Raw genomic sequence first — 22806 nt, 5'->3', positions numbered from 1 at the left:
CCCTAAAATGTGATACTGGGGGGTTAAACACCCTAAAATGGGACACAGTCAGGCTGAAATTGCCCAAAATGTGATACTGGGGGGTCAAAACCCCCTAAAATGGGACACTGTGGGGTTGAAACCTCCCCCGAATGTGTCACCAGAGGGTTGGCTGAGTCCCTGCAAAAATGTGACATTGAGGGTTGGCTGGACCTCCCCAAATTGTGACACTGGGGGGATGAAACCCCTTAAAATGTGACCCTGCAGGGTTGAAACCCCTTAAAATGTGACCCTGTGGGGTCAAAACCCCTTAAAATGGGACACAGTGGGGTTGAAACCCCTTAAAATGGGACACTGTGGGGTCAAAACCCCCTAAAATGTGACCCTGTGGGGTCAAAACCCCCTAAAATGTGACACTGTGGGGTTGAAACCCCTGAAAATATGACACTGTGGGGTTGAACCCCCCAAATTGTGACCCTGTGGGGTTGAAACCCCCTAAAATGGGACACTGTGGGGTTGAACCCCCCCAGAAGGTGCCCTCGGGAGGGTTGGCTGAATCCCTCCAAAAATGTGACATTGAGGCTTGGCTGGACCTCCCCAAAACGTGACATCGCGGCTCATGATGGTCACAGGGCTCCGGGGCGGGGACACGGCCCTATAAATCCGCCCCAAAAGCGCCTTTTCCCTCAATGAAAGGGGCAGGGAGGTAAAGCAGAGCCCGGAAAAGAGGGAATAGGAGCAGCGGAGTTTTTGTTCCGCTGGAAGTTCTTTCAGCCTTGCCAAATTAGTTTTTTTTTTTCCCCTCGCCACATTCCTGCTCGAGAGGCGACTCGGCAAAATGAAATATATTATAGGCATCGGAGGGTAAGTCCCTGTTGAAAATGTGGGTATTTCGTGGTTTTTTCTGTTTAATTCTTGTATGTTTCATTCTTCCCAGATGATCCGGGACTTGGAGGTTATTTATTTGGCTATAAAATAATATTCGGGATACCGGATTTGAGAGATGATGCAACTTGCTGACTCTTAATTCGTGATGCTTAAATTCAGAGAGCTCTGCAGGGTGACATATACTTTTTATATCCTTTAACATATGTTTTAATACACACTTTTAGATGTACTTTATATTTTATGTATCCTTTTATATATTTTTAATAGGATTAAAAGGATGGATGCTGCTTCAACAGTTTTGTAGGGCAACACATCCTTTCACATAGACATATATATATTAGCTACTTTATATACATATTTTTATACACAAAATTATACTTACATTCACGTTTATGAACTTTTAGATATTCTTTCATCCATAGGTTTATATATTTTCTAGGGTTAACAGGACGGATGCTGACTTGGCAAAAAAAAACCCCCTCTCAAGTAAATTAAGAGGCTAGATAGACCAAAAAGTTATTTTAAAAGTTTCTCTGAGAGACGAAGAGGGGGAGAATCCCGTTTCTAATAAAATGGGGAGGTGGTGTGTAAGAGGCATTGATTTTCTCTTTTTAAAAAGTAGGATTTAAGAAAGCTCTGTGTGTTTGTGCTGGGACGGGCTGAGTGCGGCAGGAGGGTTCGGGAAATGCAACACTGAAGGATAATATGGGTTATCATAGTGATAATGTATTAATAATTCGCGACTGTGGGATTTGTACAGCCTGGGGTGAACAAAACCGAGAAATAAGCCAGGAGAGGAAGATTATTCAGGGCTCTTACATTAAACGGGGCTGTGAGGGAGCGGAGCGAGGGCAGCCCGGCGGTTCCATCTGGAGCAGCAGCAGTGTCCGGCGGGGCAGCGGCTGTGAGGGGACAGCCGCTGTGAGGGGACAGCGGCTGTGAGGGGACAGCGGCTGTGAGGGGACAGCGGCTGTGAGGGGACAGCGGCTGTGAGGGGCTGACCATGGCGGCCCCGCGCGCTCCCCTCAGCGCTGTGAGGGGGTGACCATGGCGGCCCCGCGCTCCCCTCAGGGCTGTGAGGGGGTGACCATGGCGGCCCCGCGCTCCCCTCAGGGCTGTGAGGGGGTGACCATGGCGGCCCCGCGCGCTCCCCTCAGGGCTGTGAGGGGCTGACCATGGCGGCCCCGCGCGCTCCCCTCAGCGCCGTCGTTGCGCGCGCGCGGGAACCGGCGCGGCCGTTGTTACGCGGGCGCGCGGCGCTGGAAGGGGAGGGGCGAGGAGGTCGCAGCCAATCGGCAGCGGGGATGGGGTCGGGGCAGGGGAGGTCGCAGCCAATCGGCGGCCGGCGCCGGTGGGGCGGGAAATTCGAACGGCGGGGTTCGGCTTCCTCAGGGTTTGGCTCCTCAGAGCTCTCTGTGCCGCCGGAGGTGCCGGGTGCTCCCAGACCTTCTAATGTGGTTATTCCACCTCTGTCTCGCCCCGCTCCGTGCAGGGTCACCAATGGTGGCAAAACCACCTTGACCAACAGGCTCATCAAGGCGCTCCCCAACTGCTGCGTGGTCCATCAGGACGATTTCTTCAAGGTAAGTTGAGTCCCCTTTTCCTTACAGCGTTAATTGTACATGCAGGGCAAGTCAGTTTTGACAGCTTAGGAGCCGCAAGCTCTCTGATTGTAGTGGGTTTTTTTAACATATATATCTATTTAATTTTTAAATGACTGGACAGGTGGGAGTTCCTGACCTTTACAAATGCCACGGGAGCTTGGCATGACTCAGTCAGAGCAGTCGCAGCAAAACCACCTTTAAATGTTAACAACAGGTTTAAATTTAGTACTGATTTCTGTCAGTATTTACTGTGCTTGGCATGAATTATTTTGTCCATGTTGGGATAAGAATGTGACTCATTTAATTAAATAACACTTTAGGATTTCAGCACCTCTATGCTGGTTTAAATAGAGAAAGGGGGTTTTACTGGGGAGCTTTGATAGATCTGTATCAGAAGCCAATTAATATATTGCAGAGATGAATGCCTAGGAGTGCAGAATGATGTAATTAAACCCTGCACCACTTAATGAGAATGATGATGTCTCTGGACCTCACCACGTGTGGAAGTCCAGGAGATGCAGGAATGTACTTGGAGCAGTTGTGCATCCCCCAAAACGTGAATTGCTCCAGCACTGTGTGCTCCATCTGTCCTGCACGGACTGGGAGCCCTTGGAGGAGGAATTCTGTTCGATTTTCCATAAAAAACTTTTAACTTCTTCATGCAAATGCCAGCACAAGGAAAGCTGTAATTGAGCAACCAAAGTGCTGCAATGCCCACCTGCATTTTTATAAGAGGAGTTAAAATACCTATTCTTAAAAAAAATGCACATTCTAGCACTTATTTAACTACATTTTCACTTCAAAATCCTATATATTGATTTATAAACAACACCCTGTAGTATTTTGCCAACTAACACCATACCAAGTGATTAACACAAAAGCCTTTCTCCAAAGTGGTTTGGCTGAGCCAAGGGAACTTTTCAGAGCTCTTGGGGTTGGGGAGAGCTGGGAATGTCAGTGTTCCCACAGCGCCCAGGGTGGTTGTGTGTTGCAGTAGTGGCCAGGTGCTGATGGCATCGTAGGGAACTGATCCCGCTGAGGTTGCAGCAATGTTTTATTGCTCACTATATTTCAGCCACAAGATCAAATAGAAGTCGGGGAAGACGGCTTTAAACAATGGGATGGTAAGAGCAGTGTTCCCTATAGGATGCAGTAATGTATATTTTTTTCCTAAGTATTTCTTTTTCATTATTAAAAGCTTTAACTGTAAATTTCCGTAATTGTAACTTTACCAAGTTCACTATTCTATTTTATACTTTCGAGCCCGTGGTGTTTGATGGTGTTTGATGGTGTCCCTTTTTCCCACCCACCCCCTTTCTCCCGACTAGTGTTGGATTCCTTGGATATGGAGGCAATGGTGAGCACAGTGCGGGCCTGGATTGAGAACCCAGTGAAGTTTGCCCGTTCGCATGGGGTGAATGTCACACCTGGCTCTAAAGAGCCAACCTCCCAAGATATCCATATATTGGTCATTGAAGGCTTCCTGCTTTATAATTACAAGTAAGGTTTGGAGAACTCTTCATGGTTTGCCAGGGAAGATCCTTAAATCCCTCGTGCCAGAGCTAAAAACTCCTTTTTACTAATTTCCCCTTCCTGCCTTGTTCTGAATTCTCACCCCACAGAGTTTTTTACTGTAATGTAAAATTAACCCCTAAATGCTGATAGCAGTGAGGTGAATTTGAGGTTCTTATTTAGGGCACAACCTTGAAGTCCAGGGGAGTTTTAGACCAGGATTTGAGCTGGCAGAGAGGTGCAGGCTTCCCCTCATCCCCCCACCTTGGTGAGAACAAGGAGATAATCCATTCAGTGCCTGGAATCTCTCCTGGAATTTAGGAATAGTTCCCTCCTATACTCGTTTAACACTCACTAAACTGAGCTCAGTGAGAGGAGTGAGCTGTGGCAGAGAGAACTCCCTGAATTTTTGGGGAAGAACACAGAATTGCTGAGTGGTTTCGAAGGGACCTTAAAGCTTATCCAGTTTCAAGCCCCTGTTGGGCCATCCTGACCTTCAGAAAAGACATTTTTCATTGGTTTAGAGTTAACAAATAAACCGTATAACCATAACCATAAAAGCACTTTACCCTTGGCTTGTTTTCAACAGACACAAATCCCATAGAGGCAGAGAGATTTGGGTGGTGTCTGGGGTGATTTCACACTTTTGAATGTCATGAAGAGTCAGATATCCATGCTCTGTCCTTCTCCCCTCCCCAGGCCTCTGATAGAGCTGTTTGACATTCGCTACTACCTGGCAGTGCCTTATGATGAGTGCAAGAGGAGGAGAAGGTGAGAACACTCCTGGATGTGCATCCAGTCCTTCCCTCTGGTCCTTCAATTGCCATTAGTCATGGAATCATGGAATGGTTGGGGTGGGAAGGACCTTAAAGCTCATCTCATTCCACCCCTGCCATGGGCAGGGACACCTTCCACTGTCCCAGGGTGCTCCAGACTGGCCTTGGACACTGCCAGGGGTGGAGAGTTCACAGTTCATGGGATGTATTGGTGTCATGAAGTGGAATTAGAGTGGGAAATGTGAATAGAAATGGAGGAAGAGAGTTGGATGTGGTGAGCTTAGAATCACAGAATCACTGGGGTCAGAGACCTCTGAGATGAAGTCCAACCATCAGCCCTTCACCACTGCCCATGTCCCCAAGTGCCACATCCACGTTTCCAAACACAGGGCTGGGGGCTCCACCTCTGCCCTGGGCAGGCAGCCTGTGCCAATCCTTTACAATCCTTTCCATGAACATTTTTTTCTAATATCCAACCTAAACCTCAGGCACTCCTGACATTCCTTTTCCATGTTGTTATTCCCAGTACACGGAATTACACGGTTCCTGACCCCCCAGGCCTCTTTGATGGACATGTGTGGCCCATGTACCTCAAACACAGGAAGGAGATGGAGGACTGTGGTGTGGATGTGGGTAAGTCTTCCCCAAACACAAATCCTGCAGCCTTGGAGTTGGAATTTAAGGAATTAGGTGATTTAATTCAAGGAAACTTTCGCTGATGATGCATGGTGCTATTTTTACTCCCAAGTTGTAATCCTGGCCTACTTTGGATAAATACAGGCAGTTTTAGAGCTAAGAACTTCTTCCCTTTGCTTTGTACTCTTAAGGACTTACAGGGGATTAAAAAATTAATAAGAAGGAATTTATAATGGAATAAGGATGTCACAGGCCATGGTGTTTTCAGGATGGTTCTGGTTTTCCAATAGAAAAAACAGTTGTCATTTGGGTTAATAAAATATGAAGTATTTTTAAACCAATCTACCAAAATCTTGTTCTGATGGAAAGCCCCAGCCTGACTCTCCCTTTTTTCTCCCAGTTTATTTAGATGGCCTGAAGTCGAGGGATGAACTCTACAACCAAGTGTTTGAAGATATTCACAACAAGCTCTTAAATTGCTCATAGGTAACTAAAATCCAGAGGGCTGGAAAGGGAGGGATTGTGTTGGGAACAGCTTGGATCTCACCCTTTTCCCCTTGCTGCTTTCCAGGGTCTGGGAAAATCCGGAAGATCAGTGTACAGCGCGATGTAAATAATACTTGGAAGTGGGAATGGGGTTTATTCGTGTGAACTCCTCTCCCACTGCCTTTGGCAAGTCCCTTCTGTATATAATTGAAAACTGAGGATAACTTATTCCCACCAGATGGACAGGATCGCCTTGGTGGGGTTTTTTTTTGTAATTATTTTATATTCCACTGGCTTACAGAGAAGTTGGAAATGGCATTTTTATAACAGAGCAAGTAGAACTGTGCTGGGAAAACGAGAGCTCCTGCCTGGGTGCTCCTGCAGACATGAAGGCTTTGTGCAAGGCTTGTTTGTAATGTCATCTCTTGAATTCAGTAAAAATCCACTTCAGTCTCCTTTTGAGGTCCTCATTTAATTTTTCCATCAGCTTTAGTGCAATAAAAATGGGTATAAAGCTCATCGAAAACACAACAGCAGCCCCTTCTTTCTGGGTGTTTGAAATTCCAGCCCTGGGTGGTGTCAGACCTCCTTCCATGTGTCACTGGTTGTCACACAGGCCTCCAGTGAGGTGGGAACAGTTCTGTTTGCAAATTTAAATCCATAAGGTGAACTGGTGGGATTTCTCAGGGAATGAGAAATTAAAACTGTGCTTCCCTAGGAACCATTTCAGGCATTAATACTAAAATATCCAAATTACATCTTGAAAGGGGGCAGTGCCATGGGAGTGACATCCCTCAATACGTGTTGTGCCTGTCCATACAAAACCTGTGGGATGAGCACCAGGAGTTCTCAGGCACTGAAATAACTTGGCTGGGGGGTTCCTTCCCAAGATTTCGGGGCCTGAATTAGAAACAGTCCTCTGGAAGGGCAGCTGCCACAGATTAGTGAGGAGTTACCCAAAAACCCACCGAGGGGGATCTTTCAGCCTGGTGCTGCAGCCAGAGGGGAGCCACATCCATCTGTCTGTCCTCATCTTACACCCATGATTTTCCAATTGTCCTGAGCAGGGATCCCAGGGCCAGGAAGAGCTGTGGATCCTGCTGGCACCCCCTGGCTTCCCCAGGCTATAAAAAGGGATATTTCCTGGTGTGCAGCACCGAACGTGCCTGGGGAGACTCACCCCACTCTGATTACACCATTCCACGGCCAGGGACACCCTGCTGTGACCTGTCACCCTCGTTCCTGCACGGAGCATTTCCCACAGCACGGCTCCCTGGCAGGAAAAGGAGATCCCAGTGGGATGCAGCAGTGGTTTCCATGGGGCTTTCCCGTGTGTTCATGGGTTGGTTTAAGCCGTGCAAAAGCGTTTGGGGTTTGTGAAGACTTATAAGGGAAAAGCCCTCGCTCCCACCTCCTGCCAGGCTCTGGGAAGCAGAAATTGAAGCCTAAAAAAGGCATTTTGGTATCTCTGCAGAGAATGAAACGTCACAGGGTGGTGACAGCTCCAGCTGCAGAGGGGACTGGAGTAAAACATCCTGGTAACGTCACAGCTCCACAATCCCCCCAGAGCAGCACATCCCATTCATTCTGAACACGAGTTCCTACAGGCTTTAGGATTAGTACACTCACGAAATCATGAATCACATCCCAAATTCTGCTTTTTTAGAACTATTTTGGTGGTGTGCATCCACGCGGATGAGATCCTCTGCTGCTCTGAGACAGTGCAGCTCCTTGGCCGGGGTGAATGACCAGAGATTTCCAGAGCCTTTTGGGAGTGTGAAACCCAAACCCTTGGCATGAGGGGAATCCGGGAAGGTTTCTCACTATGTGAACTTTGCCTAACTTAGGAACAGCCGGGGCTATAGGATTTCCATACATCCTTTCACTCACAGCCTCTGCCGACAGAGCTGGGGCTCCATCCAAATCCAGACCCCAAAGCCTCCCCAGGACACAGTGCCTGGAGGGGGAGGATGAGGGATTCAAGCCCCCAGGTGTCCCTTCACCACGGCCAGACCCCCAGGGCTGTGCTGGACACTGGGACAGCCCCAGTCACGCCACCTCCCACGGGAGCCAAGTGCCTTGGCAGGGAACACCAGGGCAGATTAAATGATCAGCAGGTCCACGTGCCCCACGGATGGGAATGAAACCTACACCCGCTGGGACGTCAGCAGTGACAGGGATGTGGGGCACAGCCCCTCTGCCCCCCCCCCGATCCCCAGGGAGCTGTGAGGGCTGCAGCAGAGCAACATATAAATCCTAAATGGAGCAAATCCCCTGGGCCCAGAGCTGGGCCCGAGGTGAGCCTGCCATGGCCAGCCAGGGGGGACACCTGCCATCTGCTGGGATTTGGCTGGTGATTCCCCCAGATCAAATTCAGCTGCATCTTGGCTGCACAGGGCCACAGGCAGTCGGAAAGCCCTCGGAGCTCCCAGGGGAAATCTGCTCCCTGCTCTGGTGTTCTCCGGAATGTGGCGCTTTGGGACTTGGATCCTCCCATCTCCAGGAGTGAGGGATCTCAGGCAACACCCCACAAACCATCCCTAGACCTCCCTCCACACTCACAGCGAGCTCACCCACCATCACTGAGGCTGATAATGCAAAAAAACCACTTTCCCCCCCAAATTAAGGAAATCCCTCTGGGATGGGAGCACAGTGGAGGAGTTGTCACCACGTGGCACATCCTTGTCCCCCTCCCAACCCCTGTCCCCCCATGGCAGGAGCCGAGGCAGGTGCCCCACTAGGCAGAAACCTTTATTCTGGGAAAAGGGGGAGCCAGGGCTGGGCAGGGGGACAAGGGGTGCAACTCCCCGGGGGAATGGGGGGCACAGGAGCCACCCGGGGGGCTGTAGTGTGAGGCCACGCAGGGATCAGTCCTTGGTCCCAGCCCACGCGTGGCTGCTGCTGGAGTGCAGAGGGGAGATCTGCCCACCAAACCCCCCACGGGGCACTGGGGCAGCTCGGGGACCCGGGTGGGGTGGGGACAAACATCCCCAAGTGCAGCGGCGGTGACGGGGAGCGCGGGGACACGAGCCAGGCAGGAGCTGCACGCAGGAAGCCAAACCCCAGGGCAGCACAGCCCCAGCTCCCCGAGGTGGGGGCTCCAGGGAGGCACAAGCACCCCACACACACCCGCAGAGCCGGGGGACACTGACCGGGGGTGGGCAGGGGGCTCGGGGAGCACCGGAGCCCCCGGAGCCAGCAGGGTTAGCGGATGCTGCCGTCGCCCTCGCTGCTCTGCAGCTTCTCCCGCTCGATGGACCACACCAGCTCCTGCACAAACTTCATCTCCGAGGCCACCTGCTTGGCCAGCGCCTCGTAGTGGTTCTCCAGCTTGCGGTAGCGCCGCTTGAGCCCGTTGGCTGCCTGCACCACGCTCTTGGTCTCCTCTTGCGCCTGCTTCTTCAGCGCCTCCGTCTTCTGCAGCTCCTGCCGGATCTGCCGCAGGTCCTGGCTGATGCTCTCGTTCTCCTCTTTGTACCACGACTCCTTCTCCTCGTAGATGGACAGCAGCGCCTCGATGTCCTCCTGGAAGGACTTCTTGTTCCTCTCCAGCTCTCGGAGGCTCTCCTCGGCCGCGGCCACCTCCTCCATGACCTTGGAGAAGCGCTCGAAGTTGATGTAGGTGTTGTTGGGGGGCATGCTGGAGTGGGATTTGATGGTGTACTCCTTCAGGCGCGTGGTCTTCAGCCGGCGCCGCTCGGGCTTCTTGCAGCTGTCCTCGTTGCGGACGTTCCTCCTCTTGATCACCTGTGGCAGGGACAGTTGTGGCTCCAGCACCCACCCACAGCCCCCTGGCAGTGACACCAAACCGGTGCCCACAGGGGTGGGGGAGCAGCAGAGCTGCTGTCTGCTCCCACCCTCAGCCTCAGGGGGTCTGACACCCAAAAAGTGCTGATTCTTTAACTTCTCACCTTAATCCAAGGGTGCTCCAGGCTCTGGGCGATGGTCATTCGCTTCCTGCAAACACAGCAAGGCTGGGATCAGGGTAGAGGCTTTGCTCCTCTTTCCCTGTTAAAGCCCTGGAAAAGCAGACTGGATCCTGTGATCACCTTTGGGGTCTGGCTGAGCCCAGGTGAACTCACTGCACTCAGGGCCCCCCAGGCAGGGGCTGCATGCAACCCCAGTGCCTCAAACTGCCTCCCAAGAGAAATACAAGCAAAGGATCCTGTGGGAACCTCCTGACCCCACAGCTCCCTCCCACACCCTGAGCCCTGGGTGCCCAGCTCAGCCCTCAACCCCTCCTAAGCCCCAGTGGAGCTGCACCCTCAGGGGGATCCCAGAATTCAGCCCTGCCTGCTGCAGGCAGGGGAGAGGAAGCTGCCTGTACATGGTGGATCAGGCAGGGGGGACTGTCCCCTCTCCCAGAGGAACCCCCAGCTCTGCTCCCCGTCCCTCACTTGGGGTCCTTGACGAGCAGGCGGCGGATGAAGTCCTTGGCCAGCTCGCTGGTGTTGCTGAAATATTCCTCGTCGAAGTCATAGTTGACAGCAGAGATGTTGGTCAGTGTCTCTTGCTTTGTCTCCCCCAGGAACGGGGAGGCTCCACTCAGCCTGAGGAGAGAGAGGGTTGGGATACCCCAAAAAGGCTCCAGCCCAAGGTGCTGCTCTTCCTGCAGCCCTATTATCCCCAGACCTGTCTTATACTCACAGGATGTATGTGATGACCCCGATGCTCCTGGAAGAGAGAGGAAGAGGAGGCTGAAGTCACACAGAGCTTTTGGCATGAGGGGAGATTCACCAGCATGAGGGGATTGGCTGCTGGAGCCGTGGGAAGGGGCTTGGGAGGGGAGTCACTCACCACATGTCAGCCTCCAGCCCCAGGGGTTCGTAGTTCACGATTTCTGGGGCTTTAGGAGGAAAGAGGGGAGAAAACAGGTTTATTTGGGGGAAGGATGTCCCCATGGACAAGTCCTGGCTGCAGCACCAGCGTGCTGGGCATCTCTCCAGGATTAATCCAAAGCTTTTGCTACCCCAGGAGTTCCCCAGGGACACTCACCTACAAACTCTGGGGTCCCAAAGATATTCTTGAACTCATTCCCAGCCTCGATCTTGTGGGCAATCCCAAAGTCGATGAGTTTGATGCGAGGGTTTGGCACGTTCTTGTCCAGCAGCATGATGTTCTCTGGCTGGAGGGGGAGAGGAGCTGGGTCTGTCCCTACACACCCACCTGTGGGAGCTGTGCTAGGCTCCTCATTCCAGAGGAGAGAACAAGTGCTTCATGTTGGGTGAGATCCCAAGCACCAGAGGAGAGTTGGCAGAGATCACAACCACCAGCCCTACTGCACTGCAGGAGCCTGGGGACTCATCCCCACTCATTCCCAGACCCCACGTGGGGCTCATTCCTGCTGCCAGTGCTGCACACAGAGTGTCTGCAGCTCCCAGAGCTCACCTTCAAGTCAAAGTGGGCGATGCGCTTGGAGTGCAGGTAGTGCACCCCGTCCAGGATCTGCTTGAGGAACTGCGTGGCCTCCTCCTCCGTCAGGGATTCCTTCTCCGCCAGGAAATCAAAGAGCTCCCCTCCGGACACCAGCTCCAGGATGAGCACCACATCAGTCTTGTTCTCAAAGATGTCGTGCAGGGTGATGATGTTGGGGTGCTGGATCTCCCTCAGGATGTCCACCTCGCGCTCGATCTCCTCCCGGCTCACGCCCCTGCGGCTGGACGACAGCCGCCGCTTCTTGATGAACTTGGCCGCGTACTCCAGGCCTGTTTTCCTCTCCCGGCACTTCCGAACGATGGCGAACTGGCCGCTGTGGGGTGTGGGAAGGACGTGAGGGGAGGAGAGGATGTCCTGCATCACAGGGTGGAAGCAGCACGAGGATGGGGGACTGGAGATGCACTGCTTCCCCCCAGGAATGCCAGGAATTGGGATCCGGTGATGCCCGCCTGCTCCCAGGCTTTACACACCCTGGCACCAGCCAGGATGGAGGAAGGAAATTCCTCCTAGGAATATGGCAGCTGCTGACCCTCCCTGGACTGTTCAGGTGCTGCTGTGACCACCCAGGGTGGGAGATGCCCATCAGCCCCCCTCTCCAGCCAGCAGCCCCCAGGAGCAAATCCCAAAGCCCAGAGGTCCCAGGAGACCATAAAGCTCTGATGGAGAAGGCAGATGGAGGGGAAATGCCTGAAAACAGAATAACTGCATCTGGAGCCAAGACTCCTTTATACCTTTATACATCCCTGGATCACAGCCAGGGACATGCACAGCTTCCCCAGGGCACAGTGGGATCCATCCCCTGTGCACCACATCCTTCTCCATGGCTCACAAAGAACCACAACCACAGAGGGGCAAGAGAACCTGAAGCCATCCCTGGAAGTTCCTCTGCTTTGAAAAGAACCCACTTATGACCCAAAATGTTTTTGCTGCCCAAGTGCCCCAGGAGAAGCCACGGCATGGGGCTGGCATGGCCAAGGCAGTGCTGGAGGATCCCAAGGCAGCTCCCTCACTGCTGCCTCTGCATCCCGGCTGATTAAATCCCATCTGCAGGCAGTGAGTCACCCTGGGTCCCTCCTCCCACAGGCACAGGGCCAGGCACAGCCACCGAGGAGGGCCGGAAGCCACCAGCCCCAGACAAAGCCGGACGGGAACTCCACCAGGAGCAACGTTAATTAACATTTTTCTGTAATCTCTACCTGCCAGAGGTGCCTGGCTCTGCACAGCCCCAGCCCCGCTCCCTGCAGAGGTGGCACAGGGAGACCACAAGGGATCTAGCAGCTGGATCCAGTGTAGCTCCCACCCCAGTGCTGGGGCAGGGGGAGCAGCCATGGAAGCCCCCCAGAACGCAATGAGATGTCCCTCACCTGCCCAGCTCTTCCCCCATCTCATAGAAGTCCTCCACGCTCTCCTGCCGGAAGGTGGACATGGCTGCAGAGCCCTCTGGAGGGGGAGCCGCCCCGGTGCTGCCAGCGCAGGATGTCGGGAGGGGGGAACAGCCGGGGATCAGCACCTGTGGCACCGGGAAAAAGGAGGTTCACACCAACACCCACACAGGGATCCTGATTGCCTGGGGGATGCTGGGTGGAGCCGTGGGGCAGCTGTGGCTGAGCCACGGGTTAGTCCTGGGGATGCCCTGTGGTCTCACCACACCCCAAAACCCGGGGGACAGAGAAGGGAAAGGGACCACAGCCTTTCCCTACTCCACAGGCCCCACACCCACTGTCCACCCAATCCTCCTCATCCCTTTCCTGGCCCACTTCCCCTCCTTTCCCAATCCTCCACTGACTCTCCCTGCCTCACAGCCCCCCACCCAATCTCCCACACCCACTCTCCTCCCAATCCCTCAACATCCCTTTCCTGCCCCACAGCCCCTCCCCATTCCAATTCCCCACAGCCCCTCTCACACCCACAGCCCCCCAGTCCCTCTCCACCCCTTTCCTGCCCTACAGGCCCCAAACCCACATCCATCCCTTCCCTTCTCCACATTCCCCCCACCCCAATCCCTACCCCTCCTTTTCCAGCCCCACAGCCCCTCCAAATCCCGATCCCCCACAGCCCCTCCCTATCCCACAGGCCCCACAACCCTCTAATCCCTCCCCACCCCTTTCCCGACCCGCAGTGCCTCCCAGCCCCACAGACCTCACACCTCCAACCCCGTCAATCCCTCCCTTTCCTTCCCCACCCCACCCCACAGGCCTCAACCCCCACACACCCTCCCCGCGCCATCCCTCCCTACGCACCCCACCCACCCTCTCTCCATCACCCCTTTCCCACCCGCACGGCCCCTCACCGCCCCTCCCGGCCGCACATCGCCCCTCACAGACCCCCATTTTCACCGACTCCCCCCTCCCAACCTGGGCCGCCGCCGCCCGCGTCGCCGCCGCCACATTCCACCACAGCAAGCCCCGCCCACCTCCCACACGAAACCGCGCCCACTCATGGCCACGCCCATCCCGCATGTAGCCCCGCCCACCCAGCCATACATGAAGAGCAAAACTCCGCCCGTCCTTAGCCACGCCCACCACTGGCCCCGCCCCGCCAGTTGGGGGAGCGCTGGTAGCATTACCCCCTCATCCCCACCAGAGGGCGCCACCATCAGCCTTAAAAACACCCCAAAAAATTCACTTTTCGTCACCATTTATCCAATTTTATTAATTCCAGTGGCACTAATACAGGCGGCGATGGGCACGACGGACAGTCACGCTGCAGATAAGGCATCCTCACCCCCTCTCTCTCCCCCTATTTTCCTCGTCCTTATTTTCCATTTAAGCACGCCCCGCCCCGGGCCATTCTGCAGCAGTATTTTTCTTTTTTTTTTTGAGTCAAATAAATACAGAGAATTGGGCTGATCTAGTGGAAATGTTTTAGTTACAATGGCAAAGATGAGTAATGTGCAACACAGAAACCTATAAGGCTTTTTTTTTTTTCTTTTTTTTTCTGTCATTTGTTTTTCCTCATTTGAAGTTCTCAAAATCGCTATGAAACCCATTAATTAACAAGATGGTGGTCACGGGCGATCTACCCCCTCGGCATGGGTGATAACGCTAATTAATTAAATTTTTCCTGTTCTCCCAGAGTTCCATGAGTTTCATTAGAGTTTGTCGAGGAAGTTGTCGAGGGCAGGGATGCCTTCCTTCAGCCCTTTGCGCTTGCGGGTCTCGGCCACCACCTGGCAGGGTCGGCTGGCGCTGTCAAAGGGGTCACCGGGCAGGATCTGCCAGTGGTCAAAGACGCACTGGGGGAAGGCCTGGCCACCCGTGTTGGACCTCAAATCTGCTGTGAAACCTGCGAGGAACAAGAGAAAAGGTGAGAGGAATGGGTGTAGTTCAGTGGTATCTTCTGTAAAAGCCATGCTCTGGGGCACTGGAGGAACCCAGAGCAGATCCCAAAAGCCTCCTGAGATCCTGACCAGTATGAAGTGGGGATGGAAAAAAGGCTCAAGGGAGAACCTTAGAGCCCCTGCCAGCTCCAAGAGGCTCCAAGACATCTGGAGAGGCAGTTGGGACAAGGCATGGAGGGACAGGACACTGGGAATGGCTTCCCACTGCCACATGGCAGGGTTAGATGGGATTTTGGGAAGAAACCCTTCCCCCTATGAAGGTGGAGAAGCCCTGGCACAGGTTACCACAGAGAAGCTGTGGCTGCCCCTAGATCCCTGGAAGTGTCCAAGACCAGGTTAGAGCAACATGGGGCAGTGGAACGTGTCCCTGTCCGTGGCAGGGAGTAGAACTGGAAGACCTTGAGAAGTCCCTGCCAACCCAAAATATTCTGCCATCTTGGTCTTTTCTCACAGGCAGCAAGTGACAGGACAAGAGGTAACAAACCCTAAGTTGTGCCAGGGAAGAGCTTGAAATTGGGAAGTTTAGTCTCCAAAAGGATGGTCAAGCACTGGCACAGCTGCCCAGGGAGCGTTGGGATCCCCATCCCTGGAGGGATTTCAAAGCCGTGTGCATGTGGCACTTGGGGACATGGCTCAGTGGTGGCCTTGGCACTGCTGGGTGAGCAGCTGAACTCAGGGACCTCTTGTCTTTCCCAAGGCTCTCCCTCTCCCTCCCAGGCTGGCTCCAGGACTCACCGAAGGACTCGTTGACAGGCAGGTAAGCCTTGACCACGAACATGGGGGTCCCAGCCACCTGGGTCTCCTCAAACACGTGGCCACGCTTCCTGTTCAGCACCCCGTAGATGCCTCCAACCACCTGCTCCGGGCACTGCGAGAGAGAGAGCAGTCAGCACTGTGCCCACCTGGCCTTCTCCCCTCCCCTAGGGCTGGCAGGGGCTCCTCACCTGGATCTCCACCAGGTAGATGGGCTCCATGAGGCGTGGCTGGGCGGTGAGCACGCAGGCGTAGAGGCAGCGCCGGGCCGTGGGGATGATCTGGCCGCCGCCGCGGTGGATGGCGTCGGCGTGCAGGGTCACGTCGTGGACATCGAAACGCACGGCGCGCATGTTCTCCTCGCACAGCACCCCCTGAGAGGGGACAGAGGGGGTCAGACAACACCATCCCGGGACTGACAGCATTCCCAGACAGGGTTTCTGCTCCCTTGGCTCGAGGAGCTCCATGGAAGCAGCTCCTGGAGCAGGAAGCTCAAGGCCCACCAAGGAGCCACTTGGCCACACAACCTCCTTGCTGAGGGATGAACCTTCAAACCTACAAACACTGAACTCTTGGAGGTCTTTCCCAACCTAAGAATTCTGTGAAGACCCAGAGGTGGGAGCTGGTCCACCACTGCAGCATTCTCATGATCAGCTCAGGTTAAAGCCACACCTGCCACAAATTTATGTTGCTACAACCCAAGTATTAGGCATGGGGAAATATGGTCCTTGGAGACTGAGTGATCTTCACTCCAGATGCCACTGAGTGTTATTTAATCTAAAAGATGCCGAACCACCATTGTTTTGCAATGTGACCATTTTTCCAAATGAACAGAAGGACCTACAGAGCCATGGGTGCCACCCAGACCAAGAGCCCATCCCTCACCTCCTTGGTGGCCCACTGGAAGCCAGCCACCACGCTGTCCTTGATCTCGTTGAGGTACTGCACTCCCTTGGTGATGTCGGTGAGGATGTTGGGGCCAGTGCCATCAGGCCCAAAGCACCAGATTTTCCTGGCCTCGGTGACGTCCCACTCGTACTTCTCAGCCAGGTACCTCGCCCGCTGCTTCAGCTCCTGCCGGGCAGACACCTCGCCCTTGTCGATGTCCTCGGCCAGGCCGTCGGGGAAGGGCCGAGCCTTCATGTACAGCCGGTTGTGTTTGTTGGGGGACTTGGAAAGGCACATCACGTTGGACTCCTCGCTGACTGTCTCACGGTAGGACACGACAGGATCCGATTTCTGCAGGGACAGAGAGGCTGTGAGGCACCAAACCCAGCCAAAGCCCCAGCCTGAGGTCAGCCACCACTCAGCCCCTCTACCTTAATGGGGATGCAGGCATGGTCCTCCTCCAGGTCCTTCAGGCAGATCTCCAGATGCAGCTCCCCGGCGCCAGCGATGATGTGCTCCCCAGACTCCTCAATGATGCACTGGAAACATCAGGAACAGCAGGTGAGGCCTCAAAACGAGCCACAACCAGAAACACCAGCAACTCTGGTTTTTGTGTTTGACCCACAGAACTACTTCTAGATGTGACACAGGAGTGACACAGCACCAACCCAGGGTGGAAAGCGGCACTTTGGCAGGGTTGGGACCAACACTCTACCCAAGGATTTCCAAGACTGGAGGCAGCATCCCCCTGCAGCCATTCAGTCACTCACCTGCACCATGGGGTCAGACTTGGCCAGGCGCTTCAGGCCCTCCACCAGCTTGGGCAGGTCAGCTGGGTTCTTGGCCTCCACGGCCACACGCACCACAGGGCTGACGCTGAACTTCATGACCCTCATGTTGTGGGCGTGCTCAAAGGTGGTGATGGTTCCAGTCTTCACCAGGAACTGGTCCACGCCGACCAGCCCCACGATGTTCCCACAAGGCACGTCCTCAATGGGCTCCACGTAGCGGCCCATCATGAGAATGGTCCTAAATTAAGGAAAAGGTGGGTTAGTGAGGTTGGGAAGGGGAGGAGATCCCACCAGGGAGCATCCTGAAGTTCAGCAGAACACCTGAAGTCCATAACCAAGCACACTGGCAGGCCTTGGACACAGGAAGAGTCCCAAGACAGAACCACAACCCCAAAGCCCACCCCAGGCAGGACACACCTTTGAATTGGCTTCAGGTACAGATCCTCCTTCTTGCCAGGTGTGTAGTTTGGTCCCATGATTCTGACTTTCAAGCCAGTTGAGACGAGACCAGAGAAGACACGGCCAAAAGCGTAGAAACGTCCCTTGTCAGAGGTTGGCACCATTTTGGAGATGTACATCATCAGGGGGCCTTTGGGGTCACAGTTCTTAATGCCTGTGAGGGGGAAAGAGATCAGTTCAACCCAGAGTTACTGGCTTCACACTGCCAGAGGGCAAGGTTAGATGGGATACTGGGAAGGAATTATTCTTCCCAGGGAGGGTGGTGAAGCCCTGGCACAGGGTGCCCAGAGCAGCTGTGGCTGTCCCTGGATCCCTGGAAGTATCCAAGGCCAGGCTGGATGGGACTTGGAATAGAATGACTTTCAAGATCCCTTCCAACCCAATCTATTCTGTGATTCCATGAAAGATCACATCACCAAGAGATATTTAAATCCAAGGAAGCTCTGGCTACCCTCAGGTTGCTCTGGAGCAGAGCTGTGAGCCACTAAGCTTGATTGATCCACGCTAGAAAAGCTACAGACTCAAGAATTCCAGCAAAGCAGCAGCTCATCCTACCTATGGCAGCCTCATCGTCAGGGGGGCCCTCGTAGAGCAGCTCGCAGCGATACTTCTGGGCTGTGACGGGGGAAGGCAGGTGGATGGTGATCATCTGCAGCAGGGCATCTCCAGCTGGCAGCCACCGCCTCATCACGGCCTGGGCAGAGCAGCAGGACCCAGTCAGAGCGTTCACAACCTGGATTCACCTCCCCGCCCTTCCCCACCTCCCCAGTAGGTTGATGTTGGCATAGCTGGTGTGGTAAAACTGCCCAGCTCCTCCCCAGAGGACTCAGACCAGCCTCACCTTCAGCAGGGGTTTGCCTTCCTTGTCCTTGTCCTCACTGTCCAGCTTGATGTCCAGTTTCTCAATCAGTTTAGCCGCCTCTTCCTTTTTGAAGTTCATGATTGCATCGAAAACCTGCAACAGCAGCAGTGGTTGGGAGCGGTGCCATGACCCAGTTTGGAGCAGCAGCACCACTGCATCTGCAGAGAATTCCTGCTCCTCCTCAGCACTCAGCCTCCCTCCAGGAGATGCAGCCCATCTGCCCCCAGAGTCACCACATGTGTCAGACAGCTGAATTTCTTCAATCAAACAAGTCAGGTCAAAGTGAAGAAATTTTCCATCATCACGCACGGAACGGATGGGGAGAGCAGGAGGTGCTGACCAGGGAGAACCCTGAGGAACTCACCTTGAAGATGGGGTCAAGGATAAGCTGGCAGAAGGTCCTGGGAAGTTTCTTTCCATCAGGGCTGGTGGCAGATTTGCTGAACTTGCCAGTAGCAGGGTCAAAGTATCTGCAGAGAGAAAGAAATCAGACAAACGTTCATGTTCAGCTCAGCTACAGACACTTGTTCTGCCTGCTCAGGGCAGAGGGAAAGTCTGCTGAGGAAGAGGCATTTCCAGCCTTCTCCATCACCCAGGTTTCCAGCACCCACCAAAATGTAATTAACTCCTGTTACATCAGGCACAACCACACCCTCCCCCTCTACCCATCTTCTCCAGTGCCAGGCTGCAGTCACACAGAGCTGATCTGGAATTCCAGTCACCACCATTCCCTGCTCACCTGTCTCCCCACAGCTTCTTCATCATGTCCTCAACTTTCTTGGCACGCTCGGCTGGGCTGAGCTGGGCATCTCCCTTGGCAGCAAACTTTGCCACGTACATCTCAGCAAACTGCTTCAGGGTGAAGGCCCAGCCGTGCAGGCCCGAGCCAAAGCCCACGGTCCCGAGCACCGGGTCAATCTGAGAGGAACAGCAGAACCAGGTCATGGGAGCAGCCCTCAGCCCACTCCATCCCAAAAACACCCCAGTACAAAATGAGTCTTGGACACTGGGACTCGTAAACAGTTTTGTCACACTGGATTGGTTTTCCTCCATTCAAACCAGATATGTGCTCAATCAGCTTGAATTTATATACAGGTAAGAGTTCCACACTTGCCAGGGAGGCTCAGGAAAGCATGGACACCTACAGCATGTAGGACTACAGCACAAGATTCTCCTCAGAACTGGTGGCAAACAGCCCTGCTCCCTTCCCAGGAACCCAGCAGGAGCACAGTGGGTGGGAAGGGACCTTAAAGCCCGTATCTCATTCCATCCCCATGGGCAGGGACACCTTCCACTGTGCTCCAAGCCCTGTCCAACCTGGCCTCGGACACTTCCAGAGACTGTGCAGCCACAGGTGCTCTGGGCAGCAATCCCAGCCTTTATTTGCTCAGGCCTTGAACAGGAGCTTTGGGAGGGGAGCCAGCGAGAGCCCCAAGCCTGCCCAAGCCTGGGGAGTTCAGGCACCTTCGAGATTCCTCTCTCAATTCTCTGCTTGAAATGAGGAATTCCCACTGAGGAGGGAACTGCTCCCTCTCACCAGAGTGGCTCACTGCAAGCCCAGCACTCCGAGCCTCCCCTCACCATGATGTTGCCCATGGGGCCGCTTTCTCCCTCTCCGTAGGTGGAGATGATGACGTTGACGTTCTCCACAATGCGCTGGAAGGTCTGGTAAAGCTCCTCTGGCTCCAGCTGCAGCTCCAGCAGCGCCCGGTCCATCTTGTTCATCATCAGCACAGGCTTGATCCTCTCCGCGATGGCCTGACGCAGCACAGTCTCTGTCTGCACACACACGCCTGCCAAACACGGGGAATTAGTTAGGAATTAGTTATCCTTCTCTCCTAATTCCCAAAAACCACACTGCAGCTGAGGAAAACCTTACCAGAGACACAGTCCACGACGACCAGGGCACCGTCAGTGACCCGCAGAGCTGCAGTGACCTCTGAGGAGAAGTCCACGTGCCCAGGGGAGTCAATGAGGTTGATCAAGAAACCAGAACCATCCTTGCTCTGCTTGATGAAGGCCAAGTCGTTCTCAGAGAGCTCATAAAAGAGAGAAATAGCTCTGAAAGAAAGGAGAAACTTAAAATTATGATCTGTTATTCCTCCCTGAAGCTTAGAAACATTTTACCCCACACAAACAGCTGCCACCCTGGATGTGGCACCCAGGACTCTGGTCACAGGTTGGAGTCAATGACCTTGGGGATCTTTTCCAGCCTAAATGCTGGTTTTAAGGATTTCCTGAAATGTATTCCTGGGTGGCCAGTGTGGGAGCACAGGCTGCAATCTGCTATTCTAACCCATAACTTCCCCCAGAATCCCAACCTCCTCTGACTCCCTGCGGTTCTCAAGCACCTAAAGAGAGTTCCATTCCCAAATCCAGGATTTAGGTTTTTCCTACTAATCCCAACCATATTCTCCACCCTTTTTCAGGCACCTCAGGGTCCTCACACTCTCCGTGGTGGCACAGCCACCAAGTACATCTCCAGAGATGCTCTCAAGAGCCTCCACATGCATCCACAGGACATCCAACAATCCTGGTGCTAAACTGAGAGGGTGAAGCTCCTGCTTCCAAGGAATTGCTCAGTGATTGACCAGAAGCCAACCAACACTTGACCCATCATTCAAGATCGTCAGGAGCACGAGATGAGCTTCTGGACTAGACCAGAGCCCAAGTGCATCTTTTTCCACCTCCTGGAGGAATCAAATCCCCCAGAGCTCAGCACAGGGAACGCCAGGAGTCTGAAGGGAGGGCACTCACGTGGATTTGATGGTGATGCACCGTTCCTGCTCGTCCTTGCGGGTGTCGGTGAACCGGGTCTCCCCGGCGCGCGCCGAGGCGATGATCCCAGCCTTGCACACCAGGGAATCCGTCAGCGTGGACTTGCCGTGGTCCACGTGGGCAATCACGGACATGTTCCTGATGTTGGCCTTTTTGTCCATGATGGCCCGTATCTGGTCTACTGTGAAGTTCACCTTGAGGGAGGTGAGAAGGGGGACTCAGTGTGGACGGAAACAGCTTTGGCAATTCCGAGGAATACAAATCTCCCATAAATGCCTTCCATGGTCACGGTGACACCAACTTAGCCTGGGTGACAACACAACCCGCAGCAAGGGCAGCGCGGCAGGGCTGCAGCACCAACCCCTCCCTGCGCCGGGGTTCCTCAAGCCGCGGTGTCAGCGGGTGCTGGGCGCAAAACGCCCTCAAAACCGAGCCCGGGCAGGTGCCGGTGACAGTGACAGCCCAGACCGCAGCGTTACATAAGGCACAACCGGCACCGCAGCGCCCCGTCCCCGGCGCCACCACCGCGCTGCCACATCAGCGCTGCCGCTCCCGCGCCCCGCGGGGCAGCGGCAGCCCCGCTACCGACACCGCCGGGTCCTGCCGGGGCCGACACGGCCCCCCGGGCCAGCCCCCGCCCGCCGCCCCACCCTCTCCCCGCAGCCGCGGCCCAGCCCGGCAGCACAGGCCGCAGCCGCCGCCGTGGAACCCGCGGTGCTCGCGGAACCGCCATCCCCGGCGACAGGGGAAGCGCGACGGCCGCTCATCCCCGCTGGAGCGGCGGCGGGCGGCGGGGGCTCACCATGGTGGCGGATGGCGGCGGATGCTGCGGGGCGGGGGGGTCGCGGCAATGGCGGCGGCTCGGCCCTGTCTCGCTGGCGAGCGCAGAGCGGGCGGAAGAGAGCGCTGACGTCAGCCGGTGCCTTCTTATAGCGCGGCGCCGCCGAGGGGCGAGGCCTGCGCAGAGCGCCTGCGCAGTCGCGCCGCTCTATCCCGCGGACTCTATGGTCGGGAGGCTGTTCCGCCTCGCCGGCACCACGTGGGTGTCACCGGGGCCGGACCGGGACTAGAGCGACCGCCAGTGACAGCCCCGAACTGCCCGGGCTGCAGCGTGGGGATAGCCCGCCCCTCCCGCTGCCGGTGCGGGAACCGGCCCGAGGCACCGGGGTCGGTGAGGCCGCGGCGGGCGGGGCTGCCCGGGCCGCTCTCGGTGTCACCGAGCGGCAGGCGAGCCTGGCGGTTCAACCACCGGGAGAAGGCGGTAGGGCTGAGCCCGGTGTCCGCGTCGGTGACGGGCAGCGGTTGGTGCGGCTCGCCCCGCCCCGGTCCCGCAGGGTCCCCGCAGTGCGCATGTTCCGGTGGCACCGGTGGCACCGGTGCTGCAGCGCCTTCTGCGGGCGGGGAGGAGCGCGGGGGCACCGGGCCGGTCTGGCCAACCTCACCGGGCACCGGGCCGGTCTGGCCAACCTCACCGGGCCTGCCTGACCAACCTCACCGGGCCTGCCTGACCAACCTCACCGGGCACCGAGCCGTCCCTGCGCGCTGTTATCGGCGGTACAGCTCACGGAAATCACGGAATGGTTTGGGCCGGAAGGGACATTGAGGAACATCCAGTGCC

General features: G+C 55.2%; 3 protein-coding genes and 1 non-coding gene across 5 annotated transcripts; 1 reads left to right on the top strand and 3 right to left on the bottom strand.

Annotated features, from left to right (window-relative positions):
* The first annotated feature begins 651 nt into the window (after positions 1 to 651).
* Positions 652 to 6336, top strand: NMRK2 (nicotinamide riboside kinase 2). The gene is made up of 8 exons (XM_085040824.1): positions 652 to 843; positions 2360 to 2450; positions 3547 to 3595; positions 3800 to 3971; positions 4683 to 4754; positions 5286 to 5392; positions 5796 to 5881; positions 5967 to 6336. The coding sequence occupies exons 1-7, from the start codon at positions 818 to 820 to the stop codon at positions 5879 to 5881; spliced, it is 603 nt and encodes a 200-aa protein (XP_084896950.1). The 5' UTR covers positions 652 to 817; the 3' UTR covers positions 5967 to 6336.
* Positions 6337 to 8614: 2278 nt separating this feature from the next.
* DAPK3 (death associated protein kinase 3) lies at positions 8615 to 13749 on the bottom strand. 2 transcript variants are annotated; one of them, XM_085040823.1, is made up of 9 exons: positions 13672 to 13749; positions 12682 to 12827; positions 11270 to 11630; positions 10877 to 11006; positions 10679 to 10727; positions 10529 to 10555; positions 10279 to 10431; positions 9793 to 9838; positions 8615 to 9628 (listed from the first exon to the last, which is right to left on the bottom strand). In XM_085040823.1, exons 2-9 carry the CDS (start codon positions 12741 to 12743, stop codon positions 9086 to 9088), a joined length of 1371 nt encoding a protein of 456 aa, XP_084896949.1. In that variant the 5' UTR covers positions 12744 to 12827; positions 13672 to 13749; the 3' UTR covers positions 8615 to 9085. The 2 variants fall into 2 exon arrangements, with proteins under 2 accessions (XP_084896949.1, XP_084896948.1); XM_085040822.1 differs by having other exon boundaries at positions 13642 to 13741.
* Positions 13750 to 13942: 193 nt separating this feature from the next.
* On the bottom strand, positions 13943 to 22175 carry EEF2 (eukaryotic translation elongation factor 2). The gene is made up of 15 exons (XM_085040900.1): positions 21991 to 22175; positions 21168 to 21382; positions 20290 to 20471; positions 19992 to 20203; positions 19150 to 19328; positions 18775 to 18880; positions 18390 to 18503; positions 18104 to 18242; positions 17507 to 17702; positions 17069 to 17327; positions 16730 to 16837; positions 16296 to 16649; positions 15602 to 15784; positions 15393 to 15525; positions 13943 to 14602 (listed from the first exon to the last, which is right to left on the bottom strand). The coding sequence occupies exons 1-15, from the start codon at positions 21991 to 21993 to the stop codon at positions 14409 to 14411; spliced, it is 2577 nt and encodes an 858-aa protein (XP_084897026.1). The 5' UTR covers positions 21994 to 22175; the 3' UTR covers positions 13943 to 14408.
* Positions 18650 to 18718, bottom strand: LOC146426062 (small nucleolar RNA SNORD37). The gene has a single exon (XR_014846317.1). It is a non-coding gene; the product is annotated as a small nucleolar RNA SNORD37 (small nucleolar RNA).
* Positions 22176 to 22806: the final 631 nt, after the last annotated feature.

Source organism: Lichenostomus cassidix, chromosome 28 (genome assembly GCF_008360975.1).
Source record: "Lichenostomus cassidix isolate B80296 chromosome 28, HeHo_3.0, whole genome shotgun sequence".
Lineage (NCBI taxonomy): Eukaryota > Metazoa > Chordata > Aves > Passeriformes > Meliphagidae > Lichenostomus > Lichenostomus cassidix.
Note: the sequence above shows the minus strand (reverse complement) of the source record. Positions and strands in the feature narration are given on the sequence as shown.